Source organism: Rhipicephalus microplus, chromosome 2 (genome assembly GCF_043290135.1).
Source record: "Rhipicephalus microplus isolate Deutch F79 chromosome 2, USDA_Rmic, whole genome shotgun sequence".
Taxonomy (NCBI): Eukaryota; Metazoa; Arthropoda; class Arachnida; order Ixodida; family Ixodidae; genus Rhipicephalus; species Rhipicephalus microplus.
This window is the reverse complement of record NC_134701.1, coordinates 124,007,795-124,035,488: the sequence shown is the minus strand read 5'-3', so window position 1 is coordinate 124,035,488 and position 27,694 is coordinate 124,007,795. Positions and strand designations below refer to the sequence as shown.

Here is a 27,694-nt window from a genome sequence, read left to right as displayed (position 1 = left end):
ACGAGTGCGTGACTACACAGGTTAAAGGCATGGACATAAAGACAGGAAAGAAGGCAGAACGCTGTTTTACTGAGCCTCTGCACAGATATGTGCCCGCATTTCCAGTACCGTGAGCAGCAAGCATATGCCACCGTCCTAGTTGAGCTTGCGTGACTTGAGCTCCTAAACCGAAACCTTTATTTATACATACTAGTATTTTATCCAATTTATTAACCGTACGTTACCAACAAAAAACTGCAAAATACCAATACCTTTAAAAACATGACTAAGTTTGGAAGAGGTTAATGAAAATGCCATTCAGTGAAACGGATGCACTCTCGAACGCAGTAATCTCCGTATACTTTCTGTGCGCACACCGGAGGACGAAGCAGCTCAACGTGAGTGTGCGCTTGTATTTCTCGTTTTAAACAATCGCCGCATCGTCGACCGCTCTTCGAAATCATTCGGAGACGTCGTACGCTCGGCGTCGTCGATTCACATCCACGATGCCGACTTCGCGAACGTCGAAACGCGCCGCGAAAAACTAGGGCATCCCGTTGTCGTCGTTGCGCGTCTTGACAACTACGACTTTCTGTTGTTGAGGAGAGCGTCTCGCTCTTTTTCTTTCGAGCGTTAGGTCACCGTTGAACCAGTGCAGTGTTCTTATATGAGGCGTTGACGAGTGGCAACAGCCTGCCTTCGTTGGATGCTCGAATGAACACACCAACTTTGTTTGAAGTGCAATCCGAAACGATCAGGCAGGTGTCGGAAGTAGCGTCCGCTTGGCCCCCGTGTAGCGTCGATGTTTTCGAACTCGAAACTGACTCGCTCGTCGATCAGTGTTAAACTTCTCCAGACGGCCTGACTGGAATTCGCGATTCATTCGCGCACCTTGATGTGGGATGTCAGTCAAGTACACAATTCTTGCCAGTCTATGGGTTTGCTTGTGTTGAGTCGGGATTCGGGCTAGATGTGCACTCCATTTAACGAGTTTGGTAACGCACTACGCTGCTGTCCTGATTGATTTCATGCTTGTCCAGTTTTGAATGCATCGCGAAGTGTGCTGTTGACTAGCGCCCGTTTGTTGGTCCGAGTCGAAGTACCAGTGCGTTTTTAGTGTTGAGTAAATCTAGCGGTGCAACAAAAGATACTGGCTCTTCAAAGAGCTAAAGGAGTGGTGCTTAAAGGTGTAGACTGTTGTAGTTCTTACTCGATTGTGACCGACAATTGAATCGATGAAACGCCCGCAGTGATCCCAAGCCGTTCGTGTCATTTGTTATTGCTTGCAGCAGCTGCGCTTGCGAAGTAACTCGGCCTCGGTACACCTTTTTGACGAGATGCCGTGTTTGTTCGCCTCCGCTATTTACCGATGCATACAAGACGCGTGCGATTGTTGTGACTGGAATCGCGTCTGGAGGTTACGTAAGCGATGTAGTAGCGTCGTAATTTTAGTGGAGTAATTTCTTGGGAGGCGATTGCCTTCGTGTCATTTGCTGGACAATAATAATTACGCAGCCTTTTCCAAAGGACCGCGTAGATGAATCGGGCAAACGTGAGCTATGTTTTACGTAAATTTAGCCTGTCTTGTTTTGATTAAAGATGTGCGTTTCTATCTGCGTTATGTGCTTTGTGGTGGGTATTGTTTTCCCTCAGCCCAGAGCTAAAAAAATGGTTGATGAATATGCTGCTCGAAAAACACGAGGACCAGAAGGAAGCACTTACAACGGGCATGCATTGTGTTTCCTTCCGGTCCTCCTGCTTATTGGTCCAGGTTGCATATTCGTTAAGTATATGCTACAGCAATCTGCCCACATCAAGCTACTTCAAGAAATGTTCTTTGTGGAATTTATCCAATGAATGCAAACAAAGCAGTGCTGAGCCTGTCACCAGTTCATTATAATTAGGGGATATTTTTTTCTTTACAGCTCATTTCGGGTAGCACCCTTTGTATGATCGATTCAGGAACCAAAAACACTGCAGTCGTTACCAAATGTAGTAAAAGATACATATCTAAATTATTACTTATTTTCACTTTCATTTTGTTAAATGTCTTTCGCATGTGAGAAAGTTTCCTTGCCGCACAGACTGCTCATTTGTGCCTCGACAAATGTAGCCCTGTGAATGGACTGTCTGGTGAAACGTTTTTCATTTTCATCTGACATTGACTCCATTAATGACTCTACGCAGAGTTGCGTCTATAATTTAGATCATGTGTTTCAAATCAGTGTTGCGGCATTGCCACAGCGCAATTGAAATGACTCCGGCATCATTCCACATGTTCGCAACCCCGAAGTTGAATGGGGACAGCACTTGGAGGAATGGAACGGCAATTGAATTAGGTGCCTTTTGCATGAAGTGGGATGTGCATGGAGTTACGTCTTCTTCCAAAAATAGAGCACGATTAATGTGCTCGCTGTTTTTCAAGCTTCAAACATTAGCAAATCAGAGCCTCGGATTTTCCAATAGAGCAATATTTTTAAGATGGCTTGGCTGTTTATAATGTACTTTTATTCACAATGTGTCTACTATAATTGTGTCATTTTATAGATTGTGCTGCTCCAAAGTTTGTCACTATGGCAGCGGCATGTCCCCCCCCCCCCACACACACACACCGCACACCTTGTGTGTGCATGTTTTTTTTTTTTTCAATAGTATAATATCATGTTCATGTTAGTTATCTAGGCCGGAGTACATGTTTTTTTCCAAAGTCAAAGGCCACTCTAGGGTCATCTTTAGTTAACTGGAGCCAAGCGTAGGTGTGGCATAAAAGTGTGAATGATCAGCCAATTTGTAAAAGAGAAACCAAGGCATAAGCAATGTACTAACAAATGCATCATCCCAGCAGGTGATGAAAGGGAGAAACAAATTATCCATGCTCTTCCGTTCCCATTGACACTCTTCCCCCACGAAAGTGGCAAACACTCTATGCGGTCTTTAACTCGCGAGCAGTTTAGTACCTCAGGCATGTAAATAACCTTTGCGACAAGGAAGGCGCTGCATAACTGTACACAGAGGAACACAGTAGGTTCTCCTCACCCCATCCATGCTTGTGAGGTGCGCTTGACAAGCGTAAATGCTGGAAAGCAGTATAGCCATGTTCTGTTTTCGATGCAAAGGCACACGGTACCCGAGGTTGCACTGTTTCATTTAATACGAGCAGATTCAGATAGTTTTGTTCCCCCATTAACCAAATCGAAGTTGTTCTTCAATCTCATGACCGTTCCAGACTAGGTCAAAACTACTTAGTCTTCTTGAACACTGCTTTTGTCAGCATTGCTATTGTCGTCATTTTAGCATTAACACATTTAAGCTTAAAAAATATTAAATCATCACCATTTGTTCAAATATGCTGACCATGCAAATACTATAGGTAGCAGGAAAACTGTGTCTGTGGGAATAGCTAGGCTGGGGTACTGCACTACATAAATCACCAAGCTACTATTCCTCGACTTTGGTAATGTGTTTTGTGTACTTTTGCAGTTCTTAATGCATATGATAACATCCTCTTTATGGGGCATGCTTTCTTAACTCTATTAAAACTATGAAAATGCCTTTCCTTCGTTGAGGAATTATAGTAATTTAATTGAACTGCCGGGCCAATGGGCTAAGTTTTTTATTCCATGGAATGAAAGGAATGGACTTGCGACAACTTCTGATTTCCCGGAAATGGAATGGAAGTGCCCATTTTGCAATATTGCCTCATATAGGTGCTTACAGTAAGGGTGCTCTGTGGCTACGGTGTGCTTCAGCTTTGTATAGAGTATCTCAGGGGATTTGGGGAGAATAGACAAAGGCCCTCTGCCTGAACAGAGCATTGCTGCTGTCATGTTGTCCTGTTGTTACCGTGACTATAGTTTGTCTACCTAAATTTTATTTGCCATTTTGTTAGGTAACATTTTGGTAAATTCAAATGAGATCATTAATTTTTGAAGGTGTATGACACTGAAAGCAGTCACACATATGATAAAGAAGTGTGTATATGTGAAATGAAAAAAGGGGATGATATGATTGCCAAATCTTGGCTTACTAGCTATGAACCTCTCGAATTATGTGGGCAGCTTTTTTTTTTTTCATTTACCCATCTGTATATTACGTAGAAAAAGCAATTGATTTAAGGTTAGTATATATATATATATGTATATATATATATTGGAGGTTATATATATATAAGGTCGCAGGTTTCGATCCTGCCCACAGCAGGTTATCTTCTCACCCACTTTTCTTCATATTTACATTACAATTTGGTCTAATATCTTCTATACTTTCCTTGGCATTATTGTCTGTTAGATCTCATTAATATTGTGTAAAAACACGGAAAAACGAGCCTTTAAGTATACACTTCTTTCCATATTCATTAACGAGGGTCTCGTACTGGCAGACTTAGTGCCTTTCGGTTGTATACGAGGGACTATTGGTCAGCTGCCCACTCGTAACAAGTTCACGTGCTACGTGACGCCAAACAGGCTCAAAAGAGTGTGCCACACTCACCGCCATGGCTACTGGTGGTGCTGACTGACACTCCCACGTTTAATTCACATGTAAACCCTATAAAGTGGCTGGGAGGATAGCTGTCGTGGTAGCTCTGTGGTAGAGCATCGAACGCGTCATTCGAAGGTCGCATGTTCGAATTCTGCCCACGGCAAGTTATCTTTTCACCCACTTTTCTTCATATTTACATAACAATTTGGTCTAATATCTTCTCCTATACTTTTCTTGGCATTATTGTCTGTTAGATCTGATTAATATTGTGTAAAAACACGGAAAAACGAGCCCTTAAGTATACACTTTTTTTCTTATATATATATATATATATATATATATATATATATATATATAGACACGCACACACACACACACACACATATATATGATGGCTAGCACTAGAAATAAGGCAACTTACAGGTCAGTGTCCAGGTACTTGATTCATAACTATGCCCAAGGGCTTTCTTGTTAGGGTTGTTAGTTATGTTTTGTTGCAATGGGAGAAAGAGAGGGAGGTTCAGGAAAGGAAAAGACAAAACTTCTGCAGCCCTAATTGGGAGCACGGCTCATTGCCTATAGGGGGGAGGGGAGGGCATTAAAGATGCGAAGAACAGAGAAGAGAAATGTGGTCCATGACATGGCGGACAGCTTCTATAGGCGGTTGTCCAGTCCAGTGTCCCCAAGGAAGCGAAGAACAGCCTTGAAGACCTGTATGTGGTGCCGTGCAGGGGAGAAGATATCCCTCTGTGTAGCAGCTGGCAGACCGTGGCAACGGAGTCTTGCAAGCACGATGTCTCGATGTGTGCTAAGTGCTGGGCAAACACAGAATAGGTTCTCAATGGTTTGATCTGTCCCGTATGCAGAGGACGGGGCTTTGCCTAGCCGATGACTCCGGGCCGCAGGCCAGGAGCAGGCGATGTGTAAGTGAAGTAGAAGGGACCTCTCTTTCCTTGTGAAACCCTGGTCAGGCAGCTGGGTTGGCTGTTCTATCCTGGCTACATAATCGTCAGGGTGGCAGTGGATGACAGGACAGCTGCAAGATGGGAGAGGGTGAAGCATGGTTTAGACACTTGAAGCAAAGCAACAGAAAAGACTAATTTTTTTGTCACATAAAGGGAGACTTTAACCATATCATGATATCGCTGTGTTCAAATGGTTTTGACAGTCCTGTAGCAGGTACGGTGGTTCGATTTGCATAGAAACTCACCAGTCATACTTAAGTTAAAAAAAAAAAAAATGTGTTGGTGCCAGAACAGGTCGTTGCTGCTTCATGCAGCATCTATGATGGCACCGCACCCTACCTTTTTATAATGTAAACACAGTACACATACGGGTGTAATGAGCTATGAGAAACTCGTGAGGTCATTGAACAATGAAATAAGCTTCACCAGCTTTTAGGAAGATCAGGAAGACCACAGGTGTGATCTTTGTGTTGATTTAAGATAGATAAAATTTATTTTTAGGAAAACTACATTGCTTGGGATTATATAGCCTGAGGCACATCATTAGAGTACTGAAGAGAATGCATATTATTGAGCATTTTAATGGGATCAGTGGTCATCTAAAAATTTTCACAATAGCCTTCTAAAACAAATGACAGCACAGTGCCATGTCCTGTTCTTTCACATGTGCTGTACTTTGTACTGTTTCGCCATAGTGTGCAGCTGTGCTGTTGTGTTCAGTGTCAACACGCAATTGCATTGCATTCATTACATGGCAGCATTGGCATGTTTCAGATTTCTTCAATCAACTTCAGACCCTGTACCTGCAAGAATAATAAATATATGGCCTTTGAGATTGGTTTTTGTTGCTCTGTGGGAGCCATTTCTGGCTGTAGGTTCATATATCGCTTGCTACTGCGCAAGTGAGTACAAGATGCTGATAAAGCACTGCTGCAGTTCCCACCTCCTCATCCTGGAGGAAGGTACCCGGCTAGTTCCGAAACGTTGGTCTTATACGAGCTTTATGATACATCGGTTGCAGTTTTTTTTCCCAGCTTACCTTCCTAACCAGAGAGACTTTCGTCTTCTGTGAATTGTTTACCTTCATTTCACTGTGCACAATCTCCTCCTTTTTTTTTTTTTTGCCTAATCAAAGAAGCAATGCTTCTGCCGCTTCGCGGGCTTCCCGTTTGTCATACCTGGAAATTTTCCACTCACAGTTTTCCGCTGATATCATTTCTCTGCTTTGTCTGCAGGTTGTGGAAAGGCCGTGAAAGTCGACCATGACTGAGCATAACAGTCGCAAGCGGCGGCATCCGACGGAGTTAGGCCCACCTCCACGATGGCTCAACTGTCCGCGCAAGGGAGCTCTCATTGCTGGTGAGGCCGAATGTCTTTTCTCCTGTGAAGTTTTGCGTGCATCACCCTTTCAGGTGACGGATAAGAAGATGCCATCGCCAAGAGCAACGACAGCACAGAAGGGCAGCCGACAATGCTGAGGGGAATGTGTCAAATCACGTGTGTGCAACTCTGTAAAATTCCGAGTTCGAGGGGGTAGGATAACGAAAGGTAGAAATTTGCACTAATGTCACTGTGGGACAACTTACCTTCATTCACCTAGCCAGCTTCTGCAGGACTTATGTGCCATATTTGTTATGCTCATCTTTTCAGGAAACATGCCCTTTCTTGGCAACCTCTTAGCTTCTTGCATAGCTCAGGTGGTTGAGTGAGCACCCCGGGAAAAAGTCATTGGTCTTAAGCTTGATCCCCACACAAGGACATATATTTCTTCAACTGTATATCTCTTTTTCTCTTAATTATGGAAAATTTGAGTGGGATTGCCTTGTTGCTCTACGACGATTGTGGGAAAAGCGAATAAATGTGAAAAATTATTTCTTTCATGCACTAAGCCTGTTCGAAAGAATGAAGTATACAACTCAACATTGTAGCGACGGCACAGGGTGGTTGGCAGTATACCAAAATTTCGATTCATACAGCTGCGGCAGAAAAATATTGAAACGAGTGGTGGATAACAGGGGCATCATAGTCGCAGCTAGCATTCCAAACAGTGCCTTCAGGACAGACTGCTTTCTGTTGGCCACTTCCTACTGAAATCGGAGGTCATGCTTGACACCTGTTAGCATGCTCCGGCACAAAAGCACCCTGCATCGCAATATTTTTCACTATGGTCGACGGTCACTCATGCTAGTAACTCTCTGCCACAGCTATGAGGGCGAAAATGCAAAGCCGTCAGTTTGATTGTTATGTTGAGTTTTCTGAGCAAATGTTTCGCAGAAAAAAGTGCCTTTTTCTTTGTGATTTGCAGAGAAGTTCCTTCCTTTCAAGACGCCCCTGAGCGAGGTGTATGATGCTCAGGTGCCCGAGGAGAACCGCTTCCCGCCATCCATGCTGTTGGACTCCTTGTCCAGCTACAAGGTGTGTGGATCAGCTTGCATATTGAATGCATTGACTCTGTTTGCGTTTCGTCTCATGTTGAGTTGGGGATATGGCATAGCTGCTTATAAACTCTTCTGTACATTTCTTTTGAGGTACGTGCTGACTGTTTCACTCAGTTAATCGCCTTTATTTCCTCTCATAATCCCGAATGTTGAATGGCATGACATGTGAGGAAAGAAGTGAGGAGGCAATAATGGCCAGAAATAAGGAATGAGCAGTCAGAGATGAATGCTGTTGTTATCGTAGTGGATAGGCCATTCAGTAGACCGATTCCCAATTTATGTCAGCTGTGCAATAAATAACTTATAAAGTGTAGAAGCACAGCAGAATGTGGAACTCAATATAAATGTTTATGAGGTGATGGTAGTATGAATTGCAGAGCAAATATGGGTAACCAATATTCTAGTTGAGATTTAGGGAGTGAAGTTTGGCAGGCAATGGAAATCATGATCTGTTGCATTGACAGAATGGGTGACAAAGATAGGAGAAAATGTGGCCATGGATGGCAGAGGGTAGGTTTGTTGATGAGAGTGTATCGATTCCTGGCCTATAAGAAAATGACGGGCAATTCAATGCAGGCAGTTTGAGAATGGGTCACGGTGCTCTGTTGTATCGGACACAAGAGGGGCATTCTTTGCTGCGTGTCCATCTTGCTTGTGTTGCGAGTTGCTTTTTGTGTCAATTTCTCATATTTGTGTGCCCATGCAGCTGAAAATGGGACTGTGGATCGACCTGACTAATACAGACCGATTCTACAACCCCAAGGTGGTCGAAGAACGAGAGGTTCGATACCTCAAGCTTCAGTGCCGTGGGTCAGTACACGATCTTCGCCTTACTTCGCTTTCTTCACAAGATCAAGTAATGGAGTAACTTTTTGAACCGGTTCATATGCAGGTAAAGGGAGAGCAAGGGCGGGATACGACACCTCTGAAAACAAAACAGCGAAAGAGACTGAGCACAAGAAAAGAGGACACAAAGAGCAGCGTAACAGCACTGCTGCTTGTGTCGCCCTTTTTCTTATGCTTGGTCTTTTGTGCTTTCTTTCAGAGGATCGTGTGTACCTTTGTTATTGCCCGCTTCTTTATTATTTAGGGGTAACACTCGCTGTTTTGTTCAGTACAATTGACAGTTCTAGTGGCAATTAAATGAACACGATGAGCGGGCGTATACAATCGAACCCCGGTACAACGAAACTGGTGGGGCACGGGAAAATTTTGCTGAAGCGAAAATTTCGTAGTAGTGTAAGAAAGTATAGCTTACCTGAACTAGCAAAATAAAATAAATAGTATTCCCAAAATTCAAAAAGTGTCGGCTGCTTTCTTTTCCTTCCCAACAGCGTAATGACGCGATTCTCATCCATGCATAGCGACGCCATGGTGAAAAGCATGCTAAAACAACGGCCACAACGGTTTTCGTGAACCATAGAGTATACAATAACGCCCAGAGAAGAATCTCGCGCCACAGTCGATGTGGGCTCCTTCAGTGGTGCTTGTACCCCCGGGGGAATTATAAGTAGTACAGGCTTCGGATTTTATTCGAATTGATCACGTTCTTGAGATGCACGACGCTTGTTTGCCGAGTGTTAAACAAAGTGCTATGAAGTTATATTTAATGGGAACTTGCTTCATTCTTTCGTATGCAAAATTTATTGCATAAAGTTCTTGTGACCAGGTAGTAGAAGTAAAACCTAGACAAGTTTTACTACCAGGGTATGCATTGCTTTGTCCCGTTTCAGATTTGGCATCAAAATTTAATCAAAAAATTTTTTCAACACTTGAAAGCAAGCATTCTTTTTCTCCTTTGATAGTATGCATTATCTATTTATGGAAATAACAATGCATTATCAAGTGACAAACATTCAATGTATCGTCTGCTGTGATGTCAGGTGCATTTGTCCAAGTGGTTTGCTGCCAACGCACCTCTCGTTTTGTTGTGAAGTCAAGTCAGGGGAGCGTGACGGTGCATGTACTTAGCTTCGCCGTTGCTTTGGAAATCGGTTTAAATGAGTTTTAGCAAGACACGCTATTGAAGAGATGTGAATTATATGCAATATCACGCACTGGTAAGGGGTGCTACATCTATGCGCAGCGATGAGTGGACGACGCTTCGCTTAAACTGTCAAATAAAACCTTTAAAGCTTTAATGTCGCAGCAAAGCAAGAGACCTAGTGGTCTTCAGCCTTTTTGAACTACAAAGGCATTGCTTCAGTGCTTTGAACCACAAACCACTACCCATGCTGTGTGAAGAATGAAAAGGTTTGTAGACTGTAGAAAAGGTTGTAGACTGTAGGAAAAGGTTTGTAGACTGTCCACTATCTAACGCAATCCAATCCGAAGACAGTACTTCCGATAATTCCCATGGCGATACACGATAGCAGCACCAGATTCCTCTTTAGGTTTTTTTGTATGAAACTCTATTTCGTAAATGAACCTAACGTTGCACTGACATGCTAGCACCAGCAACTGTCCACCGTCAAAGTGTATCCGACAATGCCGAGAGGGAGGCGTGGTATCATAAAGCTGCGACTTATGCCGTATTCTATGCTATTCTTATCATCTACTAGTTGCGGCTGGCTGATTTTGTTTATTGATTGATATGCGGGGTGTAGCATCCCAGAACCACCATATGATTGTGAGAGATGCCGTAGTGTAGGACTCCGAAAATTTCGACCACTGGGGGTTCTTTAACGTGCACCCAAATCTGAGCACACAGGCCTACAGCATTTTCGCCTCCATCGGAAATGCAGCCGGCGCAGCCGGGATTCGATCCCGCGGCCTGCGGGTCAGCAGCTGAGTACCTTATCCACTAGACCAACACGACGGGGCCGGCTGATTTTGTTGATAACGCGGACGAACACCTGCTCTGACCAGGGATCACACTAGCCACGCTTGAAAAGAGCCTGAAGCATTGGTATCTGAAAAGGTGATTTAAGGCAATGGTTCCGCTGTCTCAGCAGCTGTGTGTAAGAAACTATGAACTGAGTGACTGAGCTTCAGCTTCGAATTGTCTGCGGCTCAAAAGTAAGCCAGTGGCAAAAGCAGGGCTGTCTCATTGCCATCGCTATCGAGCAATGGTGGTCCTATGTTTATTAAACAGTGGTAGTTTCTGGTGGTGCGACGTGCCTATTACGCTTCGGCAACATATTTTTAATTTCTGAAAATGCATTAAAATGTTCAAGGCTGTGTTTGCTGCATGGTATTAAATATCGGAGCCGGAAATTGCATCATCAAATTTCATTGCAGCGGATCGGCAGAAGAAAAAAAATCACAGCATATCTACTGAACGAATGATGATGAGTGGGGCAAAGCGTCCGTCCGTGTGTATGTCCGTTTGTTCGTTCGTCCGTCCACCTATCTACTGAACACTCCAAGTACTGCCATCTTGCATCTTTTCATCATATAGTACTGCCATCCAGCGGACATTTTAAGGACTAAAGGAGTAATGGCTACTACGATGAAGACACGGGACATACGACCCACGGCGTAAGGAGTTCGCTCCTAAAAGTGTTCGTTGTGGTGAGAATATTCATGCATTGACTCTTATGGTCTCCTGATGGGGGAACTAAGAATTTTTCAGCCTATTGGAAATTTTGTTGAAGTGGTGTTTGTTGTAGCGGGGTTCTTCTCTATTTGTACAATAGAATACAGAATACTGTGCCATGTTGGTCCATTCTGATGAGCCATTTCAAAATACATCAGGGCCCCCCTTGCAGTGTGCCTCATATGCAGAGCGTGACTCCTTGTTTAATATGGTGGGAAGGTGGGCAACCCTTAATATGTGACCATACTTTCCCTTTCTTTCTCGTCCTTGCTGTGCAGCCATGGAGAGTGCCCCTCGGAGGAGCAGACAGACTTGTTCATTGAATTGTGCCAGAGGTTCATCTCTAAGAACCCACTGCACATAATTGGTGAGCCACCTCACTGTCATTAGGCTTGTGCAAATATTTGAACAAACAGCTCAGCATTCGAACTTGCTTCGATTCGAATCACTGAAAATTTTCTAGTATTATTAAAAATTTCAAGGAATTATATTAGTCCACACACACGTAACCCCTTGTGAAGGTTGCTTTGTTGCAGTGGAGCAGTGCTGAGAAGTGAGAACACCTATTCAAATGTATAAAACTAGTTTGCATGTAACGCCTTGTAAATATGGTTTCACTGCGGCAAAGGGAAGGGATGCTAAGCCGTAAAAACACATAATCAGGGGAACTCTGCATTGCCGCGAAGTCCCACTTCAAAGTTAAATCCACAAATTACCCTCACATTTATTCATCATGCCCTATCACCAGTTTAGAAGCTTGTTACACCAGCTTATATGCTCCAAGTATAGCAAATTTTACGACATAACATGTTTTACTGTTTATGACTCGCACCGTACCAAAAATCAAATCCTGCTGCCATTCAAAGTTGTTTCCACTTCTTTTGAGCCAAAAAGAATGGCCTTAGCACAAGTCTTGTTTTAATTTTTAGAATATATTTTGCAGGTCAGTTCGGTCATGACAAATAGGTCCGTTTTTTTATATGTGATATAGTCTATTCGAATGTAATTCGAAATTATTTGAACCAAATCACTATTCATTTTGAATTTGCTTCGAGCCTGAAATTCGCTGTTCGCCTAAGCTTAATTTACGTGCTTGCTCGGGAAAGAAACCCTACAGGTTCTTCTTCTGAGTAAAAAACTGGACTGACCTGTCTTCTCATTTATTTTTATTGTGACAGCATCTATACAGACACTCAAGGCACACATTTGCCGTTGCCATTACCATAAGTTTCTATAATTGTACTCCAGCGATGATGAAATTGCCCAGTGCATCACATTGTAAATGTGCTAGTGAACTTGTGCTAGGGCCACCAGCAATTGCGGCTCAAGCGTAAAGGAAATGCGTCGGCTGTCTTTTGTTGTGCAAAAGACCTATCGGGGTGCAGGGGGTGCAGGGAGGCTGCAGCGGGAACTACCATATTTGCTCACTTGTAAATCAAGCTTTATACCAAAGTTTTTGCTACCTAAGGTTCACCAGTGCATTACAGTAGAATACCAAAATTGCAGTTTTTTCTTCCTGCGTGTAGTGAGAAGTCACCCCTCGCATTAGAATAGTGGTCGTGTTACAACAATCAAGCTTGGTTCATACTTTCAACGACGGGGCAAAGTCATGCATTCTCTATCTTGGTTTATGGGTACCGGCAGATTGCTCATACTGTATTCTCCACGCTTAGTTTGCGTTGAATTTACAAACAGTATGAAGGTCACTTTGCTTGCCGAGTTACGCCAGGTTGGATGCCAAAGAAGTGAGCTGCTGGCCTTACTTTGTACATAGTTTGTATTTATATCTGTTGCATTCTTCGCACTGCCCTTGCAGCCAACCTGTAAATTCTTCTCTCCTCATTTTAAGGGGGAATTCGGGATTTACGAATCCTCTTGCACTGGAGGTTCTTCAGTAGTGCCTGTGAAAAAGTTGTTTGCTATCACCAACCAGCCACACATTCGCGAGGCATACACATGGTGAACCCGGGGACTGTTGAGTAAAGTGTAGTGCGTTGCTGCTGGGCAGCACAGCAGTGGTAGGGCTAATTACATAACATTAGCTAACTTCGAGATTGAAATAGATTGAAATAACGGAGATTCGGTCTATTGAAACTAACAGTGCATCGACTAAGACGGGCATTCGAAATTGAGTTGGCTGGAGTCAAACTGAGTCAAACTAACTGGAGTCAAAGAGGAGCCTAATGTTCTAATTTGAAAAAAATTCTAATCTTGAAAAAAAGTCTAGTTGAGTCGTAAATTGCCAACGAAAACTGTGACGAGACTAGTGGTAACATTGCCTCAAAATTCTGCAGCTGCTTGCTATTACCAGCAATGTATGCTCGGATGTCAGTTATTTTGATTTTTTTTCTTTCTAAGGATGGGAGATATTGAACAGGGTGTCACTAACCTGGAAAACCTGGAAAAGTCGGGGAATTCGAACCCTTTGGAAACGTCTGGAAATTTCTGAAAAAAAAAAAAAAACCTGGCCAGGTCAAAGAAATAGCAGCAGTTTGTGCAACCATCACAAAAATAAGCATTACCATTGGTCAAAGCATGAAGAGTTGCTGCTTCGGCTGCAGCTACAGCGAACTGCAGCTACAGCGAACTGCTAGTGGAGCTGTGAAAAAAGAAAGCAGTGCGTAACTGTTGCTTCCTAGTGTAAGTGCGAAAAGATTCCCCGAGCAATAAAACACGAAGTTTACTGACATTTTGGCAGCCAATGTGGGAGCCCTGTTCGCAATAAAAGCCGTAAGTAAAAAGTAGGATATTTAAGTACGCCCAAGTACGGGTGTAAGTAACTAGAAGAATAAGAATGGGGTGGAGCACATTTGGCAAGAACTCTCAAATTATGACAGGTAGATTGCCACTATCCCTCAAGAGTAAGGTATATAACAGGTGTATCTTGCCGATACTTAGTTACGGAGCAGAAACCTGGAGACTTACAAAGAGGGTTCAGCTTAAATTGACGATGACGCAGCGAGCAATGGAAAGAAAAATGGTAAATGTAACCTTAAAAGACAAGAAGAGAGCAGAGTGGATTAGGGAACAAATGGGGATAAGATCTCATAGTTGAAATCAAGAAGAGGAAATGGACATGGGTCGGGCATGTAGCATGTAGACAGGACAATCGCTGGTCATTAAGGGTAACTAACTGGATTCCCAGAGAAGGCAAGCTGGTTAGGGTGAGACAGAAGGTTAGTTGGGCAGATGAGATTAAGAAGTTTGCGGGTATGGATTGGCAGCAGCAAGCACAGGACCGAGTTAACTGGCGGAACATGGGAGAGGCCTTTGTCCTGCAGTGGACGTAGTCAGACTGATGATGATGATGATGAAGTACGAGACAGAAACAGTGCGAGTACATTGTTGGAAGTGTGAAGTATGTCATCACTCCTGTTTGGCATATGTGCAGTCGTCTGTATCTGGATTCTAAGTGCAGGCATGATGCAAGCTTCTTTTCTGTGTCCAGAACACACGCGCTTGACCAGTCAATTTGATGGCCTGGAGATTTCACGTGTTCAGCGGGGCCATTCGAGGCCACGCGTTGTTTCATGGCGTCATATTCATGTTTAACTATTTTCTCGAAATCACCTGTCTCTCCGATGTGCTGGTTGTAACAATTATGACAACCCTTGGTGAAAGAAAACCAGGGAAATTTCCACTCGGCAATTTGTCCTTCATGTTGACTAATGCATACCTTAGCTCCCACGTTCGTGCATGCACCGACTATTTTGGTGTATTGCTTCTACATATCACACAGCATATCTGACTTTTGAACCACAACATTACTCACGTCGGTAAGTTTGTGCAACTTTGTCTTGGCCACGATTTCGGCTCTGCTGAAAGGCCTTCTGGTTAGTCTAGAAGTCCCATCAACAAAGGCTTGCTGGGCAATCTCGTTCCTTTTATTATTAGTGATGCAACAGCAAACGTCTTCAGCTACACACTTATTGCTGGTAGTTCACGTTTCAAGGGTAGCATTAGGGTAACTTCAGCTAAATTTCTCATATCAGTTCCTTGAGATTGTGTTATTAAGTATGTGATTATTTCTTAGTGTCATGTCCACAGAAATGTATGTAAACGAAGGTAACATACCAACATTCGTGATTCTTCTGTGAAATCGAGGAACGCGACAGATTTCTTTTTGCCACCACATATTCAAACTTCAGCATTTTAAATATGCTACCCCCAGCTTTCATTGTGGACATCTGAGGACTTTCATTGCAGTTCAAGCGTTACAGCCCAGAGAAATAAAACACCATGATGCGTGTGGTTGTCGAAAAAAAAAAAAAAAAGGAAGAAAAATTTTGCAGTACAGCTCTGTTCTTTCAACGTTATCGTTGGTCATTGTCAAGACAAGGTGCACAGAATATGGAGTACTAGTAGTTATTCTTTTTTTGCTGAAAAGTATCTTTTAGAGGTGCGCAAAATAGGTGGGGACGCAAATCAGTAGTGAATGCAGCAATCCAGGTCGAGTCAGATCTATTCTAATCCACATCCTTAATTCAGTCAGTAAATGCAGAAGTTCAAGTCGGGTCGATCTAATTCTATCCAATTCATGTCCTAAGTGACGTGGGCTACAGCCACTATGGTAAACTAGATTATACGCCAGTAGCAGAAGCGGCCAGGCTCCTGTGTCCTCATTTTACACGGATACCGCGAGATGGCACCACTTCTACATTTCCTAGCAGATTTGACCGCGATGTCCGACTATCGCAGGCTGCTTCAAAGATTCATCTGCGGTTACCTTGAACTGGTGTGTTTGCCTCGTGGTTCTTCTGAACAGCTGACTTGTTTACTGCCTGGCTCAGGGGTTTTATTTTGGCCAGATATACATATTCTTTCACATTTACCACACGCGCTCAGAACACAGAGTTTTCGAAGCAGATGTGGCGGTCATGGAATTCACTTTTAATCATCATGGAAAACCTGGAAAAGTCAGGAAATTTAGTAATATCAAATTGGTAGACACCCTGATTAAAGCTTCGAAAAAACTGAGCTTGGTTCTTTTCCAAGGCTTTTAGTGCACCGTGACAGTTCAATTAGGAAAGTTGAAATCCATAATGTCACACATCAATTATGAATGTATGCTAAAAATGTTAACTTAAAAAAACAATATTCTATCTTTGACCCCCATTTACTTCAACTAATCAACTTGAAATTAGTAAGAGCAAGGTCATGGAAGATTACATTATTATTCTAAGCTGATACACCGCTTTTTGCACCTTGAGCGGATGCAGCAAAAATGATACGCATGGACAAAGAAAAAAAAACATGGAAGACAGCAGTGCCTTCTTGTTTCTTTTCTTTGTCTAATTTTTGCTGCATCTGCTCAACGTGCACAACCACTAACTAGCCCAGATGCACACCATCCTAGATCTTTTTCTCTTTAGTGTTCTTTTACGAATGCAAAGCCGCAGTAGACTTATTTGCCTTATCGACTCTACGATTTTCTTGTGTGCTTTCTATCTTCCTTGCATTAGTGTGTGTATTTAAACATGTGTATGTGAATTATGGTGCTATTTTGTCAAACTGCCGTGTCTGCGGGACTGCTTTTCTCAACGCGCATCTGCTCTTTTCAGTGGGGAATAAAATTAAAAGGTCCACAGTCAACATTCAAGATTTTGACTGACCTGCCTGTTTTTTTTTGCAGGTGTTCACTGCACGCATGGTTTCAACCGGACGGGTTTCCTCATTGCCAGCTACTTGGTTGTGAACATGTCCTGGAGGTGAGGCCGTCAATGTCATCATGTGCGCACGGGAGCGTCGATGTCATCAACTGTACCCAGTAGTTCATTGTATCGCAGTCTCAGTGATTCCACTCCTGCGCCAACTGTGCCAAAGTGTGGCAAATCAGATTTACTGCGATATCCTGATAATATCAATAGAAATTGTGCCAAACTGCGCCAAAGTCCGATTTGGGAGCTTCTGCCACTGGCAATAGCCATGCCGGCGCGTCAAAACATGTGCACATTGTTCTTGGGGCCACCGAAGTAACAATCACAAACCTATAGAATTATTCCGATTAATACGCAGCGGTCGCGCGCATGCCTCCTAAGTAATCCATGATGCTTTGTTTGGTGCCGACACAACTTCTGTTGTGCAAGTTCACTTACTGGCGAAATGCGCTCTCAGGAGGGGCTCGTGACGGCTAGTCCAATCGGTACGTCATCCGTTCTAAGAACGCTGCTGATAGTTGTTTGAAGAGTTGCAGTTTGAAGAGTTGCGAGGCACGTAATTATTCACTGTACCTGCATGCCTACCCCCACAATGCCTGTCACGTCTACTTCTAGGCATCGTGATCTAATTTTCCGTCCCTCGCATCCACAGAAGAACATGTGAACGACGAGAATGCGTTGACACTTTTCTTTTAATATACTTTATTTGTGGATCTTCGTTTGGAAGAACTTTTTTGTAATTCCTTCCACCAGCACATCTGCGTTTGTAATCGCTGTTGTGGCAAAAGCCCTCAAAAGATCCTGCCCTTTCGAACTTGAGATTGCTAGGGTCTGAATTAGAAATTTTTGTGCGTTTTTTTAGTGTCATCTCGTTAATGAAAGCATGCCTCCTGGTGTAGCAGCTGCGATTCGGTTTTAATATGCACAGTAATCATCAGTAGAGCCATTGCTGGTGGCTCTGGTGTCGGAAAGCCCACGGTGAAGCGGCTACGTTTTGTTGCACGTCCGCCTCTCGCTTTCCAGGGTCAATAGCTGAAGGTTAAAAGATAAATGTCACGGCATCGCCTTCACCGCTTCGTCTTACGGGGGGCCAAGGAGGGGAGGCTGTGTCGGTTAAAGGGCGCAGTCACTGGCACGTGATATCGCGAGGCATAATGACACTGCTCATAAACTTTCTGTGCTACTGACCTACTGACAGTAAGAAAACAGCTTCAGCAACTGGAGTGGTCATTGTTCCTTTAGCCAGTGTACTGTTGAGTTCTGCGATGTTGGGCCCAAAAGATACAGTTTGTTAGTTTCACTTAAGCTCTTAGCAATGAATGCCATATGAACAAATTGTATTTTTATACCAAATAATAATGCTTGATGTCATTCATGTGGAGCATAGGGGTTGCCATTTCAAAGGTCTGCGCACTCGCTGCACACGCAGAAATCTTGCTGCACGGGTAGTGTTTGATATCTGTGCAGCGATGTGGATGACTAGAGACCCCCAGAACACCTCTTGCATGTTGATCCATGTACAGATAGAATCAGACTTCTCTAGAGTCCCCAACTGGCCACTTCACCTGCCATTTCCTTCATAAATATATGTAAATAAAGATGCAGTAGTGATACCAAACATGGCCATACTGCTTGTTGGCTCTTGTGCTATAATGTAAGCATGAAGGGAATCTTGTAGCTAACATTAATTAGATAGATGCTGCGGCCAACAAAAGTGTCAACAGGCACATGTTTCCCTGTTCGAGGTAAGTGTGTTCTATCTGTACAGCATAAACGGTGCGTACAAATGGACCTCCGAAATGGCGCGACGATGGTGTGGTCTATATGGTCACCCCAGAAATTGAAGCACTTTTTGTCCAGTCTGTTTGCATTGAGAGTACAAGATAGAAGGTATACCAGCCGTCTTTAATGCCAGCGAAAACATCACGCCCTAGCGATCACACCCTGAAAGCCGAAGTTCATAACAACAGCCCCCCCTCCCCCCCTTGCATTCTAGTTCCTTCCCCTGCTTCTTGAAGATAGGCGGCACATTCTTCTCTGCTTCAGTAATAACTTAAAAAAATACTGTGAGGCTTCTTCTTTTTTTTTTTTGCACTGGTTACCAGAGGACAGAGACTACAAAAGGTTTTTGGTGTATACACAGAACACCCTAGCCACATAAAGCATCGCTGCAAAAAGAAAATGAAGTTTGTTAAATAATGTAGTTTGCATGGAGAAATGAGTGCAGGAGGAAGCTGGCTTAATGAGACTAGCTATAAATGACGTCATGTTACGCCCAGCAATATAGTCAGTTGTGATGAAAAGGAACCTTTCTTCATTCTTGAAGTCATTTTAGAGAGATGCAGTTGGGATTGTGTATGTCTAGCAATGTGCGTTACAGCATTTGCCTACCATATCTGCTGATACCCATATAGATGTATTTTGCATGTTGTTTCATAAAGTACAATTTTATTCAACCTGTGTTCTGTTGATTTGCTATGACAATTATTCATGATCACATTTTTCTAGAATGTTCAGCAGCATAATATCATTATTTTTGCATCAACTGAAATAGGGAATGCTCCTAAGATGTCTCGCTCTATGAGGTTTGAAATGAGTTGAAATATTTCTAGCTTTTCACAAGAGCCCCCATATAATTGTTCGCGTCCTTTAATGTGAAAGCAACTTGCTTCTCCTCTAGGATTTGAAGTTAGCAGCTCCAGGTTTCCTCAAGATGGAAAAATTTTGCTGCTCAAAAGTGCTGCAAAATGAAAATTTGGCTGCTCCACAGAGTGCTTCAAATGAAAAAACCTCGGTTGCATCACTGCAATCTGTTAAAAGCGAACCTTTCTCCAATAATTTGATACACTGACCAAACGTAGGCTCAATAATGGTCCGTTGTATCCGTTGTACGTGGGTCTGTTATGATGAACATAAACTGCAGTATGGCACAAACTAGATGATGTTCTGGTAGCATTGTAAAACCACCTAAGTGCCTCAGCATTCTTGCTTGCACGAAGGATATTCTTGAGGAAGCTGACAGAATTGTGGAAACATGGTTAGGGCTTGAACACACCTGCCTGAGTGCCGGACATTTCACCTGATGATTGGGCTTCAGTGCAAGAGGCCCACAGTTTGATGCCTGTCGTTTGGACATTGTTAATATTGCTGTTTGTGTTTACCTTATCTACATATGCACTGAGCTGATGAATGTTACGCCTGTGTGTGACATCGAATCAGAAAGTCAATCACTTGTCCTTGGATGTGGTGCATATTTCGAGAGGCACATGGCTTCCTTTATATCACTTACTGTGCTGTAAGATGTTCCCCGTTACGCCACCGATTACCAAAGAGAGGGAAGACCACTCAACCCCTTGTCTATCCGGTTCCCTCTTGGCTATGTGTCTCAATCACTTCTCACATACAGGGATTCGTGCTGGGGCTGGGAAGTAAGAGACGCTACGACGCTTTTTTTTATGCGTGGGTTTAAGAAACGAGAGAAAAAATCTTGAAAGGACAGGGGTTCAGTCCGTGTTTGCGGGGACGTCACAATCCCTTCATCTTGCAGAAGAATTTTCCCAGAGGGGAAATTCAAACACGAGAAATGCGGGCGCATAGCGCCTTTGGGTTGCAAAATTGAGACATTGCGGCAGTCCTAGGAATACGGTAAGCGAACACAGCACACTTGTGATTCAGCCCTGGCGGCAGCTCGTCGCCGAGAGGAACCAATCTGTGATTGTCGCTGAATCATCACCCACCACGAAGCAGTTTGATTCCGTGTTTCTAATGTGCACAACACACTTGAAACCTTCAGAATCACCGCAGAAACTCGTGGATGACGCGTGGACAAAACGCACACTGGTCACAGCTGCTCGTCGGATGGTTTGGCACGCAGCGTTCAGTCATGTGTGCGGAAGATTCACTACCATGCGAGCACAACACACACTTCGCCTGCACTGTCCACTCTGGGCACAACCAAACAGAGGATACACACATTTCAATACGTTTTCATTCCACACATGCACAATGACCGAGTAGAAATTATAGGACATAAAATGGCATACAACATTGCGGACTCTTATGACCCTAGCCGATCCCCAAGCGCTCAGCGTCTACCCGTATGCAGACCTCTTCCCTGACTCCGAGTCCCGGACCCTCGTTGGATGGTCCGAACTTCCACCTACTCAACTCAGTCGCGGAGTGAGGCATGTGCGAGGCTATCTGACAAGACCACCGCTGCGCATGCCCGGGTTTGCTGCGGTGTACATCAAGTGTGCTGCAGTTCTTCTTTGGCCCCACAAAAACTACCCTGTTGCGATCTAGGCATTCCTCAATCTCATCTACTCCCTCTAACGTACGGCCTACCACCGTGTCGGCCAAGACTCCGACAACTGCATCCTCAGGAAACCCATTCTCGTCCAACTCCATATCTGTTACTCCTACTGGTAATGCCTCATCGTCTCGTGGGACATTCGAGGTAGAAACCGCAGCTAAACCGTCTGTGCCCGCTCTAGCAACCTCGACAACTTTTGTTTCACCCAGTGGCACCGGCATGCCAGCGTTCCCCCCAAACACACACTCGCCCAATGGCGGAACATCTTCCTTGATCACGGAAATTACATTAACCACATCCCCACACGGCGAGCCGCGACTCGTTTTTAAGGAGCTTGTTTCCTCACTAATATTTACGACCGCAATTGACCTCTGATCATCATGAGGAGGAGATGCGTCTAGGTTTCCAGATTCGAATTTTGTCACCGTCTCCTTGTCTTTGTGAATGCGGCCGCCGCCCATCGAATTCCACATTCGCCGCCGGTACCGATACCATTCTCGCAAAAGTGACCAAACCTGCCGCAGTTATAGCACTGCCGGGATAAGGGAGCTGCTTCGGGAATTTCTGCCAATTCTGTTTCACCTTATTGCGTACTGCCAAGCTCTCCACAAGTTTTTCGAGGCGGTCAAGGCGGCTCTGCATCTCATGAACATCCGTGTCCTCTTCTACGTATCGAACGGGTAACGAATGGCTCCAGGACACTTTCTCATTCTGGTCCTCCTTCGCCGCTATGGCAATGGCCTCGTCAAACATTTTCGGGTCCCGACTGAGAACAAATTTGCGGACCGGATCCCTCAGGCCTAATAAAAATTGCGAGAGCAATTGCTCGTCTAGAATTTTGCGGCGCAGTGAAGCTTTCACCGGATCCTGACTATCGGAGCTCGCCAGGGTGGCGGTCCCGAGGATGCGCAAGCGACTTGCAAATGACCTCACCTCCTCATCTGCCTTCTGCCTCGCGTTTAAAAACTGTTCCGTTTTAAAGATAAGTGGCTTCGTATCGAACCTTTTGAGGGCCAAATATTTGAACTCAGAAAAAGTTGAAGCCGCAGCAACGCCATCATCCCACCACGCAAAATCGTGCGCCGCGCCTACCATCTTGCATCGTGCTATGCAGACCAGCTCACTATACCGTCATCCACCCAAGCAACCAACTTGCTCCAAAATGTTCAAGAAGACCCCAATATCCGGATTCGTATCACCTCCCGTAAATGATGGAACCATGCCCGCTAACATTAACGGGTTCATTTCTATTGGGCCGTCTCTGTCGGTCATCTTGGTAGCCTGTTCGTTCATTTTGCTGCCTCTCCTTTCCTAGTACGAGGGTGAAATCTCGCGCCGTTGCCCCAGCAGTAATCCCACTGCTTTCACCACTTGAGACGTCCCCCGTTACGCCACCGATTACCAAAGAGAGGGAAGACCACTCAACTCCTTGTCTATCCGGTTCCCTCTTGGCTATGTGTCTCAATCACTTCTCATATACAGGGATTCGTGCTGGGGCCGGGAAGTAAGAGATGCTACGACCTGTTTCTGTTTACTGATTCATTTAATTTAATACTAACTGCAAACATCGTATACCCGCGTACATCAACCACTACACAAAATTATAACACATGATTTAGACACTCGCGACGTTCGATACAGGGCAGGCACATAAAGCAAGTAACTGCAACAATGCAAGGGTACCTCAATACAGAGTAAACACAGGACGACACAAATGATAAAGTCAATAATTAATAAAACCGCGCAATGTCTCAATATGCCGCATCCCTTCCCGCAAAGCTCGTTTAAGTAAGGGAGGTGAAGTTAGTCTCACAGAATGTCCATGTAGTCGGGGCCTCGGAGTTGGCTGCTCGAATCGGGGCTGAAGGTTGGTTCTTGGCGTCGAGGTCTTATCTGTCCAATTCGTCAGCGTCTTCATCGTCTTCGTCATCGTCGCCTACGTCGTGCCTCTCAGTGATTTCCATCTTAGCCCTCTTTCATAACGCTCCATCCACTCTCCTCCTATCCCTAACTTTCATTCCTCATCGTACCGTCCTTGCCTCTCTACCATCTCGAGCTCATCGCATCGTATATCTCTGACCCCCTCGTATCGTCTCGTAGTCCCTTTTTGTAGGACCTGACTCCGCCCTACCGGGGCACCAAACCAATCGCCACTATCGACGCGGCATATTTTTTTGTCAGTCGGAGTGTATCATCTTCGACGGCCGCCCCCGCGGTCCACACCAGTGGAAAACCCTCTCGCAAACAAAGCCGAGCAAGTAACGATGTACAAACTCAAGCCTCAGAGAGAGAGAGATGGGCGAGCTGTCCCAAGACACTTTAATTACGGGCAAACGATGGTCCCGATGCTTCCGGTACTTGATGAGCCGATGTCCAGACCAAGTCTCAGCGTTTCCATGCGGCTCGGTGTCTCCCGCGAAATTCTCCGTAGCCGCCGCTTCTTCGTCATTCAACGCCGCGGGTGGCCATCTGCGCAGAACGCAGTAATGAGCCCTGGAGCCACTGAGGCTGACAAAAAGTCAGGTCGGACTCGGCACAGGCGCTGCGACAGGGTCGCATTCCCCGAACCAACAAAAGGTGCTCCACTGCTCCCCCATAGCACAAATCTGAAGGGTGCGCGCGGATTACCTCCACCGTACACTGTCACACTGCCTGTAGACGACAAGGCGCCGCCCGGTCCTCGTGTTTGCGCGGGGGGGGGGGGGGGGGCGAGAACAGTAGAAATAATTCTTCCGGTACTCCACTCCGGAATGCCCATTCGTTACACCGAAGGTTTTCTTTTCCTTTTTTTTTATGCGTGGGTTTAAGAAACGAGCGAGACAATCTTGAAAGTACCGGGGTTCAGTCCGTGTTTGCAGGGACGTCACACTCCTTCCATTGATCTCATGGCGGCGATGAAACAGGAGCAAGTGCTCGTTGTGTGCAGTGACTGTGCTAATACTTGATGCACCCCGATATGTTTGTGAACAAAATTTAGTTGGATAGAAAAGTCGAGTAGTAAAGTCAGTCTGTGATAACTATTAAGGGTGTTGGTACACCTAGGTCTATTCATTGAATTGAACACCATGTTTTCTTGTCGTCTTTTCTTTCAGCATTGAAGCAGCAGTTGGGGCCATTGCAGAGGTGAGTGTCGCTTTATCACTGAATGAATCAGTCTGTAAAATATTCATAGAATATAATTATAATAATAGATTATTTGACTGATGTACTAGGATAGATCTGTTAAGAATAGATACTATAAAGATGAGGCAACCAATTTAATTTGCTTTTTATCAGGAGGCAACAATAAGAATTGTTAAATTAGCAATCCTTGTTGTGTCTTGTCTTGTTGTGGTCATTTAAACACTTCAAAATCAACCGGTGTCCAAGTCCCCAGATACTTGCTACATTTTTTTTTTATTTGGTCGCGTTAAATTGAATTGAAATACAGGAGCGTTCGTGAACTTTGATATAGGTGCATGTCATAGAACCCCATATGGTTAAAATTATTTCATAGGCCCCATTTTTTTAAATCTGCTCATTGTATCAGATAAAAGATGTCTCAGACAAAGATGACAGAAGATGTGGTGCCTTCTTTCATATATTCACCCTTGTGTCACTTTGCTAGCCACATAGAAGTAGTTGGTTATAAATATTAGAAATTGACAATGCAAATTGAGCAGGCTCTGGTGTCTGATTCACTGTATTTACCTGCATAATTGGCACACATTTTCCCTGAAAATTCGGCTGCAAGTTAGGGGTACACCTATTATGTGGGGAAAATTTCCGAAAATTTTGTTTTCAACTACAGCATAGACCGTTGATAACGTATACATTGCCAAAGTCATAATTATCCGCACTCTTGCTGAAACAACCTTCTTCATAGGCTATACTAGCACAAAACGTGTTGAGCATGCAGTCTCTCGAGTCTGAGAATCGAGGCATGTGCCGCGGTGTGGATTCAAATCTTCGAAAATTAGTATCAGGAGAACCGCATGGCCAACGAAATGAACAAGGAAAAAAATAAATACATGACAATTATGCATGAAAGCGCCGTCACGGAAATGCGCCCATTAAGTTTCAGGCCCCCTACTTATTCTCATCGTCACGACCAAAATTTTGTGCGCTAAATGGTACCGATCATTCGATTTCACGGGCTTTGCAACTCATATCCAAGACAATGCAATCGAATCGCGAACCAGCAAGTGCCGGCCAAGCCCCCTTTCTTTCAAGTAGAGCCACCGAAAAGAGTTCCTTTGATTCCGTACAAAACTGGACCTTCGATCGCCCGCGACTGCCACTGATAAGCACCAACTGTGATTAGGCCTAGCATACGGTTTGGCATGTTATCGCGAGAAGTTTGCACACAGGAAGGTTGGACGTTGAAAAGGTTGCACTGAAGCACTGATTCAAGAGCAGCGGGGGTACTACGATGTTTAGGTTTGCGGCAAGGAAATCAGTGGCGACAAAAGTCCGCTAAGATTGAGCAAATCGGTGTAGTGGCAGCAAAGGCGAAAGCTTGCGTTAGCAAGCTGAAAAGCTTTTAAATTTGTGGACGAATTGGCTAAGGCGTCAATGACGACACTTTTTTGACAGGAAACTCAGTGCGCACTTGACTAGAACGGGGTTGCTTGTTCCATGCGGTGCGCACACGGCTGGCTAGCAATCGGAGCCACGCCGGCGCCAGTGCAAAAGTTACTCCGACACCCGGCAGCCACCCTTCTTGCTCACTTGGGGAGCCCGCGTAGCTGGCGCAACACTGCCACAGTCATTTTTCTTTTTTTTTTGTTTCCTTGTTTCGGTTAACTAAGGAGGGTGTTTAATTGAAACCAAGCAAATAGGGTACAGAACTACAGATCACGGTCAGGTTCGAGGTTATGCCTATCATGCGCGGAAATTTTAAAAAAATCTGATTTCTCACGACCAAACTGGGGGTGCACCTGTTATGCAAGTAAATACAATATATTCAGTTCAATTCAATTTTGCTGTACATTGATTACTTTCAAATACAGCCAGCAACGGATTTTTCAGACTCTCTAGGAACGCCAAAGTCATAAAAAAAAAAATCGGGCAGTGCAAAAAACTGACTTATGCTCTATTATTCCGCACTAGCAGTCGAATAGCGACAGCCACATACAAAACGGCTTCAATGCCGGCCAGGACACCTCTCAGGCATTTAGGTATGTGTCCAGGCTCTCATGAACACATTTGGTATCGGCCATAGACCCCGCTTAACTACTTGCTACAGTTAAACCCCTTTTATAAGAAACACCGATGTAACAGGCAATAGGTGTGTTAGAGGCAGTGGCGCTGCATAGAAGCTGGCATTGATAATAAGATGCATTACCTAGCGGCCTGCTTATAAGAGACACCTCATATAAAAGGCGAGAATTGCTTCCCCGTGCGCGTCTCTTAGAAAGCAGTGTTACTGCCAATTGCAAATTTGCATGTTGTGACAAGTGCCACTGGCATTAGCAAGGTGTGAAAAAAAATCGCAGGGCTTTCTCGTCGAGCGTTTGAAAACTATGATGCAAAACACAAAGGCATTGAAGAGCAGATGACTTTTCCAGCTTTCCCTGATGCACTGTTCTGCAGAAATCTTTGGTGACACGCCACATCTGCTGGCACGCGATGCCGACCGTTTTTAGTTGAGTGCAGCATGTCACCTACTAAAGTCAACACACTTGTGCCAGGGTTCTTGCTGTGTCAAGTGCATGCGTTTTCCTCTATGGCGTTCATTATGATAGGTTTAGTTATGACTTTCCCGCACAGCTCCCAACTTGACAGGCTGTGGCACTTGCGAACTGCTTTTTTTTATGGGAAGGCAAAGCGTCTGTGTAGCATACTTAGTAGTCTCACACCAAGAGATAGAATGAAGAGCAGCATGACATGTTTGGCTTGTCTTCTGTTAAGTGCATGCAGTATGCATGCCACTGTGCTAGGCTGCATTCTCTACTGAGCTGTTAGCTGAAAATCATTATTATAAAAAAATTTGCCCTGAATCCGCATGTTACACTGCATATGTCGTCAAAAGACGAGTCTTGCGTCTGGAGAGAGCGAATAAAACGTTTATTTGATGTTCTGCGCAAGAAAATTGGTGAATGGTATTCTGGAGGCGCTGCGTTAGTGCCTCAAGCGTGTAGCGGAGCCGAACGAGCCCATAGAGGCACGTTAGACACGAGCGTCATCTGGCAGTTCGAAAACGAAGGAAGGCGTAGGCGCCTGCGGAGAAAGATGCACGCTTGTCTCGTAGGTGATAAAGTGTAGAACGCAAAGCGACGGGCAGGTGCCACCACCATGTCGTCTTAGCAAAGCGTTGGAAGCACTTACCTTTTTGAGCGTCGCGT

General features: G+C 44.4%; 1 protein-coding gene across 3 annotated transcripts in view; it reads left to right on the top strand.

The window, feature by feature from the left end:
* The window catches only part of mRNA-cap (RNA guanylyltransferase and 5'-phosphatase mRNA capping enzyme), a 113,724-nt gene that overhangs the window by 225 nt on the left and 85,805 nt on the right, over positions 1–27,694 (top strand). For 2 of the 3 annotated variants that reach the window (XM_037422017.2, XM_075886759.1), the window contains exons 1-7: positions 240–377; positions 6,659–6,782; positions 7,729–7,838; positions 8,568–8,671; positions 11,678–11,766; positions 17,032–17,107; positions 24,461–24,491. In XM_037422017.2, coding sequence (XP_037277914.1) covers positions 6,686–6,782; positions 7,729–7,838; positions 8,568–8,671; positions 11,678–11,766; positions 17,032–17,107; positions 24,461–24,491 — 507 coding nt within the window. In that variant the 5' untranslated portion in view covers positions 240–377; positions 6,659–6,685. Of the gene's footprint in view, positions 1–239; positions 378–6,658; positions 6,783–7,728; positions 7,839–8,567; positions 8,672–11,677; positions 11,767–17,031; positions 17,108–24,460; positions 24,492–27,694 lie in introns of those variants that run through there. The other variant, XM_075886758.1, reaches the window with a different exon arrangement.